General features: G+C 39.7%; 1 protein-coding gene across 4 annotated transcripts in view; it reads left to right on the top strand.

The window, feature by feature from the left end:
- Nucleotides 1-5,219: 5,219 nt before the first annotated feature.
- Nucleotides 5,220-17,438, top strand: part of pard3bb (par-3 family cell polarity regulator beta b) — a 215,895-nt gene continuing 203,676 nt past the window's right edge. For all 4 annotated transcript variants that reach the window (XM_084361221.1, XM_084361220.1, XM_084361222.1 and 1 more), the window contains exon 1: nt 5,220-6,203. In XM_084361221.1, the coding sequence (XP_084217347.1) occupies nt 6,087-6,203 (117 nt within the window). In that variant the 5' untranslated portion in view covers nt 5,220-6,086. The remainder of the gene's footprint in view (nt 6,204-17,438) is intronic.

Below are 17,438 nucleotides of genomic sequence, written 5' to 3'. Positions count from 1 at the left end.
TCCACCACTGTCCCCTCCACCTCTGGATGTGACAGTCACCTGATAAAGGTGTTATGTGAATGTGATATAACACGTTTCGTTAAAAATGTCGATATGACACATGCAGCTGTGAGTGAATCCTGGCAACTGGCCTGTATATTTGCCTTGTATTTTGTAAATACATCACAACATATATTATATTATCTATAATATCCATAGAACAACACTGTTTTTAATCGTCATCACTATTGCAAAAAATGCTGCTACCTCTGTTGCTGTCCCCCAGCTCTGCAAATATGCTTCAACATTCTGGTGTCTGTTTGTTCATCACATTCAGCAAATCCCATGTTTCTGCTGTGCAGTATTCCCACGTTTCATTTAGAAAAATGAGATGGGTTAATGTTAAAAAAGTTATGTTTCTTGGAGTTATGCAGAGCAGCAGAACAGTACTGGACTGAACTATAATCATGTCGAGATGTTATCTACGTTTATGCCTTTTACATCAGATATCTGACTGTGTGTCTTTGTTCTCAGGTGAAAACTGGCTGTGATTATGAATACAGGGAAAAAAAGCTTTATGGTCGAATACAAACCCCGAAGAAGGGAGTGTGTTACATGAACATTAAGCCTAATGGCTGCCCTGATTTAAAGAATGTGTTTGTAGGTATTATTGTGAATGTGGCCCCCTGTTGTTTGATGCCAGATGTGCCTCTCTCTGAATGATCCGAGGCTCCTTGGGGGTGATTTAGAAGCATGATGGATGGTGCATGTGGAAATAGGTATATGATTTTCAACATTATTATTCTGTGTTATTTCAGTAGCAGGGGGTGATGGAGAGGCTGCACAAAGGACAAAAGATGATGTGTCCATGTAATTAAGTGCTTTCATGTACAGTATGCACTGTATGTATGTGTGTGTGTGTCTCCATTGTGCATGTGTTACACCAGCGTCGTATAACGCTCTCTCCCACTGCGCACTTTCATTTTCCTCCTCTTTCTTCGCCAAGCAGAACATGTTCTACCCCACGTATTGATTTGTTTGCCAGGGTCTGGATGCACCTGGCCCAACAGCAGGGTGCCATTCACATCCTAGCATGTTCGCCGTGGTTCATACCAGTTCATAATGGAGGAGGCACGACACGGGACACTGCTGTGGTTAGGATTTTACCATATAGGGCGAGGAGAGGGAATGAGCAACCATATGGATCAACTGTGCAAAGACTGAATACAAGTGTGTGTGTCTCTGCGAGGGAAAAATAAAACCAAAGTGGGAGCTGTTTTTTAGCAGCTGGGTTGAGATTGGGTGTTTATGTCATGCAGCGATGAGTTTTTCAAATTTGTATTCTGATTTTTTGTTACTGCCCCGTCTGTTTGGTGTTTCAACAGTAGTCTTATTCTGTTGTTGTCACTATGACCGGCAATCTCTCCATCACAATCAGAATCAACTTTATTGATCACCGAGGGGGAACTTTGGTTGTGTTACAGTTGCTCCTTGAATGGTTTGAATGAATTCATCTGATGTTTAACAGTTGTGTGTGTGTGCATGTATGTAGACAGGTGTTTATCTCATGGAGGAGGCCTTTACCGGCTACTGGTAGCAGGCAATGGTTCCTTTCAAACAACAGCAAACTACCTAAAGAGCCAATATGGCGCTGTACCTGCGTGCTGCAAGAACTCATCTCCCTCTACTTCCATGTAGCAACACTAGTATGTTTGCATTGTAAGTGTTTTTATGAGGTGTTGTCTTTGGAAACTGTTTTCCAAAAACCCAACTTTAGTTAGCGTGCTATTTCCTCACTTTTCAAAGTTCAGTGGTTGTCTGTTGTTAATTGTACTTGTGTTTTTCTCGCTGTTGGTTTGGGAAAACAAACAGCCACCGTCAGCCTTAGTTGCCCTGCCGGTAAACACACCATCATTTTGGCTGTCACAACTGCAGAGACTGAAGAGGTCGGTGTGTTTGATCCATAATAAAGCTGCTCAGGAGGAATGGAAGGAAAAAACTATTGCGAGGGAATGCAAAAGTATCCTTGCCATGACCCTTAGGTTAGGAGGCTCTGTAGTAAAGCAGTCAGGGTGCTATTTTACTAGTCACTCAATAAACTAACTGTTTTTTGCCACGTGGGTGACGCAAATCTACCATCCACTTACATATTTTACCAGCATTTGTCTGGCGGCTGGTGCTAATTTTGTGCCCTATGAGTAATTATAATTTGTTGTATTTAATTTAATTAGGTAACTTTCACAGTTATGGTAGAATTATTTTGGTTGTTATGTTAGTCTTCTATTTATTATCTCATGAAAACAAACACATCACATAATTTGTCTCTGCGGCTGCTTGGTACTAAGGAAGGATTGGTCTTTATCGTGCTGTTTCTCGCAGAAGACTATATTTATCCACTATTGTGTGACTAAGACCTCAGTTATAGGACTCTTTCCCAGCAGACATTCTGACTTATCTTAGCAGGAAAAGCACAGGTGTCACTAATCACATTTAAGGTTAATGCATTTCAATTGTCTTAGTAAGCCATGTGATGTGGCAGTGAGCCAGCGTGCACAATACCAGGACCCTGAAACCAAGGCAGCTAAAAGGAAGTTAGCTATCATTAATTATAGCATATATTATAACACATGCGCTGTGTCACAACATGTCAAAATGTTCTTTGTGGAAAAATGTCTTTTGACAGTTAAAAATCTGTAAATCTGTACAAATCAAGTGTTTATTGGTGTTGACAAATCACATGTCACAGAATGAAAATAACTGCGCTAGATTCCTTGAGATTAAATAGAAGGATATTAAAGCAACTAAATCTCAGTCCTCTAATCTTAATTTAATACATTTACTGTGAATTTTTCCTTGTTTATGACTGTAAATATTTTAAACATCATCATTAACACGATATACTTGTTATTTATAGAATTATACGTCCAAAAATATGAACTCCAAAGAGACAAGTTACGTAAAAGAGATTAAAAAAAACGTATTTTCCTGTTACTCTTCAACTCCGCAGTTAATTCAAACATTTCAAAATTCACATCTTATACGATTATTCAAGTGTACTTCTAACTTTCAAACTTTCACCAAAGAAAGAAAGAAGAAGAAAAAAATGCATGCATGCACAATGTTCCTCCTCCCATGGGGTTCATTAGCAGCAATGGAATTCAGTGACCCAGAAACTAAACCTAGCCCAAATCAATTAGCAGACATACACATGCATTCATTTGAGCTGCTAATTACAAAGCCAAACTCCACCTCTCGGGGAGGGGATTCCTCTTTGAAGATGAATCAGACTGTGAGAAGTCAAAATGTTTTGAAAATACAGTGTTTTGGCTGGCTTCAACGCTACAATGCTGAGCCGGTGTCAGCCAGATTTTGGAGGGGTTTGATGAGGTTTCAAGGTTCGGGAGATGCAAATTTGACTGTCTGCTGTATTAATGTGGATCCTTTATAGCTTTGACATTTAATTATATCCTAAGACTTGTGCCAACTCTCTAGATTTAACAAAGGCAAAACATTTATTACTATTTATGGTAATTTTATCAAATAATTCAGTCAGTCTGGTGCCCTTTTTGTGTATTATTTTTAGTTTTTAAGTCTAATGTTCTTGCGATTTTGCCTTTTTAGAAGGGACAAAAAACCCACACACACACACACATACAGTACACACATATAAACAAATTCATGAAATATTACTCTTGCATGAACAAAATCAGAGCCCTAAAACTGAAGCAGTTGAACAGAATCATTATTTTTATTGTTTATAGTCGACCTGTGCTATTCTAGTGTCATGTCAAAATCAAAATGTCTTGTGTGAAAAGGTCTATAGTGCCATTATTTGTCAAAAGTAGTACATTTATTTGTGATATTATGATGATTGTAAACATGGCTATACTTCTACTCTAAAGCTCCAAACAATATTTTCTTAACAATGGGTCCAGGCATTCAGCCATATGTTCTCAGGTATTTCAATGTTCAGTTCTTTTACACATCGTTGTTTCACATTGTCTGTAGAGTCCTTATTTCAATGATGTGATGCCACGTTACAACTTGCTTATCAGACCTTTAATGCTTCCTGAGTTATACGGATCATGATCGTCATACCCTGGGCTCCGACGGATCATTGCTCTCTTCTGTTTTACTATCTCCTTATATCTGTAAAATGTAATGCTTCTTCATTCTGGTGTTTTCCTTTTCATTGCTAATTATCTTGTGCGGCGTGTCCTCTCTTAGGTCACCACGCTGGAGTGGAGGGCGTGTGACTCGAGCACCGCTGGGCGATGCCACGGCCCTCGGGCCTGCTCAGTAGTCTTCCTGGATCCACACACTTCACGTATATTGTATAATTACTTGCATCAGATATTCTGTCAGTGCAATTTGTAAACTGTGATTTTGTTATTCTGTTCCGTCCCTATCCCTCCTCTGAGGTTTCTTCATTCACTGTACAGCTTGTAAAGTCCACTGAGGCAACTGTGATTTTGGGCTTTATATATAAAATTGATTTGATTTGATTTTACGCATCAATAAATATATGAATAACAAATTGCAACTCTCCTGTATTAGAACCTCTTATCTTTTATAACAATATACTCCTCAAGTAGCTCAGGCTGTAGCTCAGGAGGAAGAGCGGGTCATCTAGTAATTGGAAGGTCGCTGGTTTGAATCCCTAGCTCCCCCACCTGCATGTCAAAGTGTCCTTGAGCAAGATGCTGAACCCCAAATTGCACCTTGCATGGCAGCCTGTGCTGACTAAACTATTAATCATGAGAATAATCATTAGCTGCTGCCCTAAAGTTGTGAGAGAAACATGTAAACAATGAGCAGAAAGACACTAAAGATAATGCTCCGTGGAGTTGAGAGGAGTTGCAGAGAGCAACTTTTCATGGGATTTATTGACAATAATGAAAATATCAGCAGCTTTATCCTTAATTGTGTGTGTGTTGTCCATTCACCATTCATGTTATAAACTCACAGTGAGTTTCTTTCTTTGTCTGGCGTGCTGAGAATGAGGATCCATGAGCTGCTCATTGTGTCTGCACACTTTCAGCCGACAGTAACTGGAGCACTTCCCCTTTAAGAAAGTGACAGTGAGCAGCGGTGGAGGAGCTGGTCAGGAACTGGCCAGGAGGAGCGGACGGCTGTGGAGGAATCCCAAAAACTTTTTCCAACACACAGAGCTGTCGGTCCGCTCACTTCGCTTCAAGCTCGTCCGGGAATGTAAGAAAAATAAATACATAACGGCGACGTGGCCTCGCTGAGCGGGTCGGTGATGAAGTGGATGCTCGGAAGAAGGAAAAGTTGCGAGAGGAAAGAAAAAAAAAAACAACTTGTGGAGTGATGCCCCAGCGACTGCATCCCTCCCTCCAAAGTTCAGCTAAGGTGGCTAACGTTAGCTAGCGCGGGAGGGAGTCAGCTCGCAAAACTTTCGGAAAAAACTTTCGCACACGAGTAGTAACACATCACCTCATGTGGCGTGGGGATATCTTACGCTCACCCTCGGCTCGTTGCCTTAACACGGACCAGGTTAGAGTATCGAGCTAACCGTATTTAGCCAAGTGGAGCTAGCTTGACAAGGCTAGCCTTCTCTTGTCAAGTGGAGTCAAGTTAACGGTAACTCTCAGGGAGAAAATGACATGACACCAGCTAACACTCCAGCTCCAGCACGAAAAGCCTGCCTGGAAACTGAAGTTTATAAGTTACGTGGACGAACTGAAGAGTATGAACACTTGTTGGATGCTACTGGAGATGTGAGATGATGATGAGAAAGGGAGTGATGACCCAGGTGACTGTAGCATGAGGCAGTACTAACAGAGCTGGATGTAATTACTCTTGATGGGTAGTAATGGGATGGACTGACAGTAAACACACCTAACAGTCTGATTAAGAAGCTCTTTTGACTTTAAACCACTTTGACACAGTTTCTTGACAAGCTGTGTGACTTTTGAATAAGTTGTCTTGAGTGATGTAAGTGTCTTCAACCTCAAGCCACCCACTATCAGTTTTTTTGGTCACATCACTGCCTCTTTAATCGAGTCTTTTCTGGAGCCTCCTTGCATCCCCATCGCCTCCACATCCAGAGGGCCCGCGTCTTGGATGAAGTGGGAAGTGCCATAATGAAGGTGACCGTGACATTTGGGCAGACAGGTGTGGTGGTGCCCTGCAAGGAGGGCTGGACCGTGAGGGACCTCATCCAGCAAGCCACGCAGAGATACAGAAAACTCCTGGAGCAGGTACCCTTCATGCATCCTGAACTGCACCATTCTTCACGATTAGACTCAACTTTCTGACACAGCACTACATGTTTTGGTATATCTGCTCCGAGGGTCAGGTATTATTATCAGTATCAGCTACATCGATCCCTGGAGGAATGAAAACAGAAGGGTTCTTCAAGGCTGGATCCAAGGCTTCATCATAGATTTACACAATATTATGTACCGACATTAAACTTGATATAAACTTGAAATATGATTTTAATTAATTATACTAACACCATAGAATTCAATACTAGAGCCCCATCCGATAGGATTTTTGGGGCAGATAGTGATACCAATATTATTAAGTAAATATATAGACAACCACAATTAGTTAGGGATATTGGGAGTATTTCAATTGATTGATATTCTGTGATATATCAACATTTTTATTTAGTGTTCTATGAATATTTTTGCTCCCCATAAATAATGCGACACATTTCATTTGACTGTTTCATGCACCCATATCCCAATATCCCTAGTAGCAGTAGTGTAAATACAGATGTAGATATTAAGGCTGATATTCTTATATTCACACTATGGTTCTGTAAAAAAAAAAGTCAAAATCGGACAACATATACACCAATACTGATATATCTGTGATCGACCAGCCAATACAGTATATCAGGCCCCTTCAGTGAATGTTGACATTACAGTTTTGGATTGGTTACTCTTCACAGAAAAGGACTATGATTCGAAAGTAACTCCAAACAGATATTGTGGCAAGTACATCTCAAAATGTACTCACCTTGTAAATCCCCTACAAAACCCATGATAGAAAACACTGTAGCTGTCGAATCATGTTTAATTTTCATTGATACCAAGTAGTTCAGTGTGCCAGAGAACATGAAGAAAGAACGTTAACAAATGTAACTTTAACTCTTTTGAGCCGATTTGACTTTTCAGTCATCAGTTAGCGACAATATTCATTTGTCAGAAGTAGTTTTGTAATAATGTGTGAAGATTTTTATGAACTCCTGAAAGAGGCGAGATAACTTTTTATGAAACAGCTCTTTCATAACATTTGAGGTTTTCCCTGAAGTCATAAAAGAATAATCGAAAGCTCTGTCATTTTTACACCATGAAAGGGCCATATGATTTTCACATCTCAAAGTCTTGGGAAATTAGACAAAGCCATGGAGGTCCAGTTCTCCATAATTGCTGTATAAAAAATTAAAAGCATGTCTGATATGAGTTGTGATGGTGCAGACAGGAGCCGAAATGAGTCGTTTCCACTTTAGTTGTGAGTGTAAAATGCAAATGACTCCCTCTGGTGATTCCTTTATGACTGCTGTTGATTCCCCGTGCTGCTCTCAGGGCAGGAACCCTGTGACCCCCATCAGACGACCAAATCTTCTCAGTGACTCGCTTCATATTGGCTCCATTATTCAAAGAGCACACCAGTCATATAGACAGACGGCCGCGGTTGTGATTGAGGGGGGAGATGTCGAAGCTGTGTGTGTGTTTTTGTGTTTATGTGAGACAGACACCGAGACGTCACTCAGTTCTTCCACCCTCCTCTTTATCTTTCTCTCTCTACCTGTTTTGCCTCTTAATCTGCTTTGATCTACCTGTACATCAGCCCTTCCCCTGCTCCTCTTACTGTACATAGCATCCTCTTCTTCTCACAAGTACATCGCCTCTTCACCTTCCACATTGCTCTCCACATAGCTGGAAACCTCTGGCTTCCCTTTCATGTGGACTCTTATTCCTGTTTCAACACTTCCGCCTTCCCCCAGTTCTCTTTTCATGAGATAACTCTGTTCCGCTAGAAGTAGAGATCAATAGCGTACATTTCAAATGTATTTAAATTGCTAAACAACTGGGTATAAGCAGGAGCAGTGTACACAGCTTTAGTAGTCAATTAAATTTAGAATCATCTCACTTTTTGTGTCAGGAAATATAAACTGTGATGATATTGCATCTGTTTTTCTGACACTTTGGTCTGCTGTAGCAGGTCAAACACAGGTAAAATTGATACTGCATTCCTATTTGGTGAGCTACTTCCAGGGTCATAGTGTTGTGCATACTGGCTCACGTGCATTGCTTTGCTGAGACATGTGATGGAACAGAACAGAGGCATCATGAGTGAAATTTGTTCCACCTGCGCTTGCTAGCGAGGCAAACACTTTGAAAACAGAAGCTAGTTGTGGAAACAACTACACATAACTGTTGTTTACTCAGTTTGCTCCTGCTAAGTCACTGACAGATCCTGTGTATACTCGTGTTCCTCCCACATTATACAAAGGAGGGAGTCTAGCTAGCTTTTCTTTCATGTGTCCAGTTCTTGTGATCAGACTTTAACGTCATTGCTCAGTTAAGTTACACGGTAATTAGAGCCGCTACTAATGATTTTTCTTTATTATCAGTTAATCTGCCGATTATCTTCACTATGAATCGATAAATCGTTTAATCTATAAAATGTCAATAAGTTTGAAAAAAAAAATGCTCATCATAATTTCTCAAAGCCCAAATTGATGTCTTCAGATTCCTTCTTTTGTCCAACCAACAGTCCAAAACCCAAAGATTTTCCTTCTGCTGTCATAGATGACCAACAAAGCAGCAAATCCTCACATTAAGGAAACTGGTTTGAATATTTAGCTGGAAAAATGACTGACATGATGAATTAAATATCAAAATAGTTTTAATTAATTAATATTCCTTCAACTGATAATAGTTGCAGCTCTACTTATGATTGTGCCACAACATGGATAATGGAGATGCATAGAAAAATATATTTCTTTTCTTGAGTTATTACATTTTTGACTTACTGAGTAGATAAGTCAAAGAAAAACATCAGGGGGATATACTTTATACTACACTTTCTGAAGACAAATTAATCTTAATTTTCATTCAGACAACATATTAGGTGTTATTAATGTTCAGTGAGAGGCAGAGTGAGTGCTCCAGGTGTTTCCTTGAGCTACGATGTGTGCAATGATGCACCTCCCTGCTATATCGATCAGGCTACGGAGTGTGTAAATGCTTTGTTTCCTGTATGTGTGAATGCAGTGCCTTGTTAAGCACATGCACACTGTGTGCTTTTTGGCCTGCTCTCCCACGGCTCTTCTTCTTCTGTTTTCTTTCGCTCTTCCTACTCTCTCCCACACCTTTGTCAGCATTTTGTAATCTCCCTTTGTAATTTCTGTTTTTACTTCTCCTTTTGCCGTCATTGTCTTCCCACTTTTTGATTGTTTTGGCCACTTTCTCTTCTCCTTTTTTGTTGTTTGAAATTTTAAATACTCTCCTTTTGTTTGTGTTCGCTTTTGTCTCCCCTTTTACCTTCGTTGACTCCCTCCTCCTGAATTTCTTTCTCCTCCTCCTTTTCTGGGATGGAGAATATGTATTCTCTTTAACTGCTCACCCCCTCCTCTCCCTTTGTATTTGTTTCTGTGTATTTTTCTCACTCTCTTCCCATCACTCAGTCATTTCCCTGCAACACTAATCTGTTGTAGCTGTGTAATTATGGCTGTTAATGTGTTCCAGGATTAGAAAGGCAGGATATGTGTGTTGTAGAGCAGTCCAGTCCCTAATCCTCCCCCCAGTGCTAGGCAAATCATGTTTTTAAATTGTCACAGAGACAGCTCGCTTTCTGTACGTATCTCCCTCTTCTCCCCTCCCCCTATCTGCTTCCTTCTAATCAGAAAGTATGTGGCTTGTATTAAAAACATTTTTTTAATCTTGTGTGTTCCTGCGTGCATCCACTGTAGCCAACTCACTCTTATCAGTTACTTTGTTGGCGTTCCCACAGCAGTGCTTAAGAGGCGCTAACACTCAGAGTAGGCATTAACATAATGTTTTAGTTAGGGGATCCTTGAGGTTTAGTCTTAAGTTCAGTTTCAGAGAGGATTTGTTTTGTTTTTTAGTTGCTTTGGTTTTTATTTTGGGTTTCGCATTGATCACAGCCCAATTATTAGAATTAGTGTACCCCTTTGTGTTACCAAGCATGGAATCAAAACAGGGATAAAAGAGACACATGGGATAAGAAAATAAAAGACAACAAGAGAGAGCTGAGGATACACCAGACTTTTATCATGCTACTACTGCATTGAAAAGTCTCTTCTAAGTATTCTGCAGAGTCAGCTCATGTAAAGCCCAAAAAACGGCTGGAAATTGTCCATAGCTCGCCATAAAAATATCCAGTGGTGTCTTTTTTTACAAACGTTGAAATGCCATGGCCCCTTGTCAAAAATATCCAGCAGTTTCACACTTGCAAATGTTCAAACACAGGCTTAATCAGAGCTCACTGGCAGCCTTCTTGTGTAGCTGTACCTCCACCACCATCACCTCTACCTCCCGGCATGCTAGTCAGCTGATATAAATGTGAGCATAACAAGACATAAGACATGGCATGTACGTCAATATGGTATGTATGACACGTACAGTACAACGTATCTGAATGTATTGAAAGACATTTTGGCTGCCTAGTTACTACTTAAAATATATACCTTGTTGCCCAAAAATTGGGTTAGGGTTTAATAACAATATCAATTTATAGACAATAAGACAGCACTAGAACGAAAATGAATTTGGCTGGATTTAATATAGCCAATACCGATCTACTGAAGTGTGTTTCCATTACAGCCACTCAGACAGATTCTTGACACATGTGTAGTAGTTAGTATGCCAAGCTGAAGGTTGGGGTTATACTGTTGAAGGGAGTCAGTCAGTAGTCTTGTCACTCAGCAAGTGTCTGATTATGAGGTTAATTGCTATTCACCTCACTCATTAAATCAGGCAATTAAGTGCACCATGTTCTGTAATAATTTGTTATAAAATCAAGAGGCATAAACAGCTTGCTGACAGCTATAATATGGAGCTATCACTCTTGATGGATGAACACGGAGGCAAAGCAGAAATTGTGGCATTGGAAAAGGAGAATGATAGTGTCCAATAGCAAATAAAACAATAGTACACAAGGTTCTTGTAGAGAGGTAACAGGGAGGAAATGAATGAACCTTCTGAAGCAATCAGAACAAAGATGATGAATGTAAAAAGGGAGATAGCTGGCGTAGCAGGGTGAAGAGGAAGCGTGGACGGAGAAAGAGACGAGAGGGAGGGGAGCGGAGGTCTTTTTTTTGTGGGGAGTTGTCAGGAAGTTATCAGCTTGTTGACAGACTTCTTAATTACCTTTGGCAAAACAGACAAGTGTGTAGTTGTGTGTTTATGGATGCCTGTTTATGTGGTTCAGGTTCAGTCTGCTGTATTCAGTATAATATCAAATTGGACAATCACATCAACATATATATGCCTTTTTACGATGAATATGGAATAAATTGCGTCTCTAAAATATACATATATATTCAGTTTATGTTTCTGTTATTGGACTTTATCTATATTAGAAACCATGTTGGTGCTGTGAGTTTCATGGTTGTATATTTCTATACGTATTTCATAAATATAGAAACAAGTACCTTTTGTAAGGTTGTGTACACTTTCGTATGTTTACACTTGCACGTGTACATTATAAGGTGGATGTGCAACAAAGGGTCCCAGCCTATGTGGGTGTGTGCTGTATTTTCATTAGCCAGGGAAAGGAATGCTGATGAGGCGTGGCCAAACAAGCTGATAAAACCGTAAAACATTCTGGCCTCATGCCAGAGCACAGGCAATTATTTCTGAGGAGGGGAGGGAGGAGAAGGGAGGAGACACGTGCCGCGGTCTTTGCAGACATACTGCAGGAATGTGTTTATACAGCCTGACACCTAGTCTATTCTATTCTATTAGTCCCAAACAGTCCCAAAATCAAAATGTTGTCTCTTTACATTATTATCGTCTTTTATAGTTGTTAGTTAAAAGTACTAGCATTCAAAGTACTTTTACCTCCTGTTAGCTCTAGCAGTGGTAAGCCATTAGCTTCATTAGTTGTTAGCTCTGTTATCTGTATTTGCTGCTAACAGGTAGCAGCTAATTAGTTCTACTCTTCCTGATTACAAAACGGATTCACAATGTAGCATTATCAGGGAAAAAATAGGGTGTGTTCCCCATTGATAGTGAAATTCCTGCCAACTTTTCGGATTTGAAGGCATCACATTTTTCGTAGGTCTCGCACTGAGTATCCAACCAGTTATTGTGCTATAGTAACAGTATGACTTACAATACATACTTGCATACAAAAATCTCTTTTTTCCCCGAGGTTACCCGGGGACAAATCTATCTCTCTCTTTCAGTTGTTCACAGGACGATGTTGGACCTTAATCTATTCTATTCTATCCTATTCTCCAAGTTTCGGAGCCTGTGACGGCACACATGTTTTTCTAAATTAGCCTGACAAGCTTGCCATAGCTAAGCCATAACAATACAAGAATGAATACCCTTGTATGCAGATCATCCTGGCTGGTAAATGTAATCATTGATCAGTTTAAATGTTTTACATGCCACATGAATTACCTAAGGATTGCTGCTCATCAGACAGTGTTTAAAAAAGCATTTATGAATTCTGACTAGTAGTTACTAACATGCCAATGAAATCTGACTTGGAACGATCAAGATGCACTTTTGCCTCATTAGAAATCGCCTTTTGCACCGCTTAAATTTGGCATGCTGAAATGTTAACACGGTGAGTAATGGTTGCCATGGCATTTCCTTCTGCAATTTTCTGGCGTTGCTTTTCAGAAAAGACAAGCTTTGTTCCTGCGTGGTATCAAGATGGGTCAAGAGACAATCTAACTCAGATTCAGTTATTTTCCACTGCATCAGTACCTCCTGCCTCTATAAACTAATACTTTGCAGCATTAATGACATAACTTTTTTTTGATTACATTGTGCTAATTCCACACATGAATATAAATCAAGTTTTTTTGTTTGCTCTGTTGTTAGTGATGTGAGCTGCTACAGAATCAACCTATTACAGTATTCAGCTGCAAGTGTGTGCAGTGGATGGATGATTTTATAGAGGGGGCAAAATGACCCACATCAGTGTCATGTGGTGTGACCATGTCCATTTCTTTGCACTGCCTCCAGTTTTTACGACAGCATGCATACCAAACTCTTGTGTCAACTGCCAGACTAGAAAGGCCTACTGTTGAGAGATAAAGATTGGGGGAGAGGTGGGGGGTTAAACACATACCTAACACTGACAGATCTACATGGTATTTTAACTCTGGTGGGATTTTACTACAACTTGATAATAATTTCTAGATCATATCCTGAGAGTCAAGAACCTAAAATTGCCCAATATTATCTGTAATAGTATCAAGCAAAAAGCTGTATTAAATGCTAATCCCCTTGATTTCAGATTAGATCAGTGTGTTTACAACTCTTATCTTTAGTCCTACAATATCTAAATGTCCCTGTAGGTTTTTAAACTGCCAGACATGGAGGCATGGGGTTTCTGCAGTTCACAAAAAATATGTAACACATTATCCCTGCACTCCCCCTGAATATCAGATTAGATCAGTGTGCTCACAGCTCTTATCTCTCTAGCTTTCCATTTCTCGTCTCTTTAGCTGTACAGCTTTCCTATTGTAAAAAGAGATCAAAGATGGTTGTTGACCTAAAAACAAGCACAGGTCTCGTTTTCCTTCTGTAATCGAGACCTTTAATTTTAATTGTGATTCATGTGTCCTTGCTAACATCTGCAGTGGTCAGTTTTAAATATTTTAAATAATGCCGGTCATTCACAAATTGATTAAGTGTTACAACTACGGATAATTGTGAGAATTTGCTTTGAGAAGCTTGGAGAATTTAGCTCATCTGCCTGCTCATTGTCCTCACAAAGGCATTTTTGAGAAGTTCTTTCTTCATTGATGAATTTCCGTTGCAAATTAAGGCAATTTGATTGCACAGAGATACCATGACAAGATCCTGAAGCCCATCGTTATGCCATTTATCCACACAAAATTCCTGGAAGCTGAAATTTTCCCAATTACGGTGTGAATACTCACCTGACTTTGAGCTTGTTATGCTGCTCTGGATCGGTTTGTGCAATGCTACCTTCCAGCATCTTTGCACAGCCAGTGAAGAGAAGTGTCCCAAATTTCCATAGGCCACACAATCAACAATCTGATCAACTCAATGCAAAGGAGATTTGTCACACAGCATGAGGCAAAAATGGTTGTCACACCACACCAAATATTGGCCTGAGTCATGTGAAGTCCATACTTCATTGCCTAATAAATGTCTTAATGTCTTTTTCCAAGATATAACTGCATATTTTAGAGTGACTTTTATGTGACCAGCCCAAGGCTCACCTTGGATCAATTAGATCCAGTTATAAGATTATTTTCAGATAAAACAGTGCAACTAAAGATGTTAAAAGTAACTCTGCCACATTCATAATGTAAGGAACATTAACATAACATGTCCCATCAGAGTGACAAAATAGCATCACTTTGACAGATGAATTAAGCCAACAATGTTGCCCGTTTCATGTCTGAATGTGGCTTCTATTAACAAGAAATGCAGAAAGGCAAGCAGCTTTGCTTTTGTGATCGTATGACATCAAATGACTTAACAATTATTTTGCTTTTTGTTTGATAAATTACTAATATGGTTTTTAATTCTAATATATTTTGTCCCTTGACAAATTGTTTTAAGCGCTAATGCAGGAGCACTGCATAATAATAAGAAAAATATTTACTCCAGCTCAAATAAAACAGTACACTGCACAGAGAGCTAGATTACTAGCTAAGTGAGCAAAACGAGCAAACTGCCCTGAGGCCACAGATCTCCAGGGTGCCTGAAAGCTCCATGTTTACGATGTGTCATTTGGCCTTTTGTAATTTGATAAATTGCTAATTTGTTTGGGACCTTGCACCTCTAAAGCTGAATATTAACTGAAATGAAAAGTGAAATGTATAGTTGGATGTGTGAACTGTACTGCAGGTCAGCAGGGGCCCCCAGGCACCCCGAGGGCGACCTTTACAGGATGACAAAGGTGGGCTTTGTTGACATAAAAGATTAGCAAACTAATGAAAATGTCACCTTAATACTTCTCTGGAGCTGTGTTTTCTATAAGAAGGTAAAACATGGAGTTAATCTTCTCTTTTTGTCAAGGCGTCAGTGAAGTTGCTTGTGCAGTGACTCACTGTTTGTATGGGCATGATGGAGTGAGGACTTCCAATTAAACCAGCATAGACAAAATGTAAAACTATTGTAACTCATCCTGAAGCCCAAGCGGTAATAGAAACACTGGTCTCTGTGAGATGTTATGGGCAGAATTTTCCCTAGTAATAATAAAAAACATTCACGTGTTGTACCAGAGTTAATATGCCCCAAAACTCTGACTGATAGTGCTCGAGCAAGATAAATGCTGTGCAAAAAAGAGAGAGTAAAACAATGTAACCATGATGTTTGAAAACCTCCCTCTCTCTCTCTCTCTCTCTCTCTCTCTCATACATCTGGCCTGGGTGTCGCCCAAGTCAGTGTTACAATGGAGTCATACAATGAATTCCAGCGGGGAGGGAGAGACAATTTAACAGTATAAACACCCACAATGTCAGAGTCTTGTGTAACAGTAATGGTTGAATGGTAGTTGGTTTTGTGACATAATAGAAAAAGAAATGTGTTTTTCTATGGACCCAGGGTATGTTTAACTTGGGATAAATGCTTTATTTTAAGTAAGCAAACAACCATGTTTGTTAGTTACTTGTTCCATATATCAGCAGTTGCCAGGTGACAGTGAAGAATGACTAAACTCAAGATCAAACTTTGTATGTTTTGCGTAACACAGAAGTATCTCAGTCGACTTATGAAAGAAGTATGGTGTAATAGCAGTGTTTTTACTATAGAATAAGCATGTCACACCTTTTACTTATTTATAGTCTTACTACACAAAGCATTTTAAAATGTTCTTTGTTTTAAATCCTGCTTTCTGTGTTTTTCCAACCCATTAGGAAAAAGTTGGATGAATAACTGAGACAGACATGACATATTTTCAAAGCAGAACAATTGTGTAGTAACTCTTACACTTATCTTTTAACTTAAAGCTTTCACCAATTAAATTACTTGATATTCCAAAACCTTTCTGTGCAGGTGAGAAAGGAAGATGCATCTTTAACCAGATCTAATGTATAAATGTACAAATTGACAAATGTATCTATTAGATAATTGATCTATTATCATATCGTCCAGTCGTGGTCACTCGAGATCACTGACAGGTGGTCTGAAGGAGGGGATGGGGGGAGTTATGTAACAGCATGCTAGTGAAACGGCAAAATGGAAGACTTAGACTTAATATCAAAGAAAAACATTACTTCTTGTATATTAACCCTTAACACTTTACTTCAATGTTCAGTGGTCACAAGGGGCGTGTGTCCAAATGGAGACAGTTACGGTTAAATTAGCCTAGTGCTAATGCTGTTGAGTGATGTTCAATAAAAGTTGTGGTGCTCATAGTAGTCGGAGGTGTTATTGAAAGAACCCAACTTGACAAATACCACAGCATCATGTTCCTTTTTTCAGTATCTTATATTTAATATCCAGGGTTTCCCGCTGCATCGCTTCCTTTTTCTGACATATTATTTTAGTTTTGATCGTTAATTAAAATTGCCTTAATATTGGCATTTGAAAAAACAACCCTTCATTTGTTAATACGATACACTCGCCAATTGGCATATTGCTAATTATCAACAAAAGTGTAAACATATTTGAAAAGTGATTTATTGCTGTAGTGCCAGGTTTATTGCAGGAACTGGTATTGACAGCGAGACTTTCAGTGATATCCAGGGACACAGAGCACCTTGCTCTGTCTTGCCCTCTCCCTGATGGGAGTTTTTGAGAGGCATTGACAAGCACCTGACCCTGAAATAGTGATTTAATGGAGCAGCCCCATGTAACATTTTGAGTCATACCTTTCCTGAGGCTGTTTGTGTGTTTCTGTGTGTACTCGTGCACGTGGATGTGAGTGTTGTCTCAATATGTTGTTCAACAACCAGCTCTATGTAGTCAGCTGTCCAGTGCAGTGTCGATGTCATTAATCACAGACCCAACACAGCGGAGAGCGGGAGTGAGGAGGGAGAGAGAAAGAGCCAGGCTGGAGTTGTAATCTGAACGAGGCACAGAGGGAAAGATGGGGAAGATGTAAGGAGGAAGGAAACAAAGAACAGGGCAGAAATTGAGGGAGTGGGGATGGGGAGCTAAACAAGGAGAGGTATATACTGTAAATCAGGAGCATAGGGAGGGAGTCGGTGACCAGTCAGGAGGCCTTTTGCTGTGAGCACTGATCTTGTATCCATTGGGATGAATAAAATCCCAAACCATGTTTTAAATGGG

Source organism: Pagrus pagrus, assembly GCF_965226575.1.
Source record: "Pagrus pagrus genome assembly, chromosome: 9".
Taxonomy (NCBI): domain Eukaryota; kingdom Metazoa; phylum Chordata; class Actinopteri; order Spariformes; family Sparidae; genus Pagrus; species Pagrus pagrus.
Note: the sequence above shows the minus strand (reverse complement) of the source record. Positions and strands in the feature narration are given on the sequence as shown.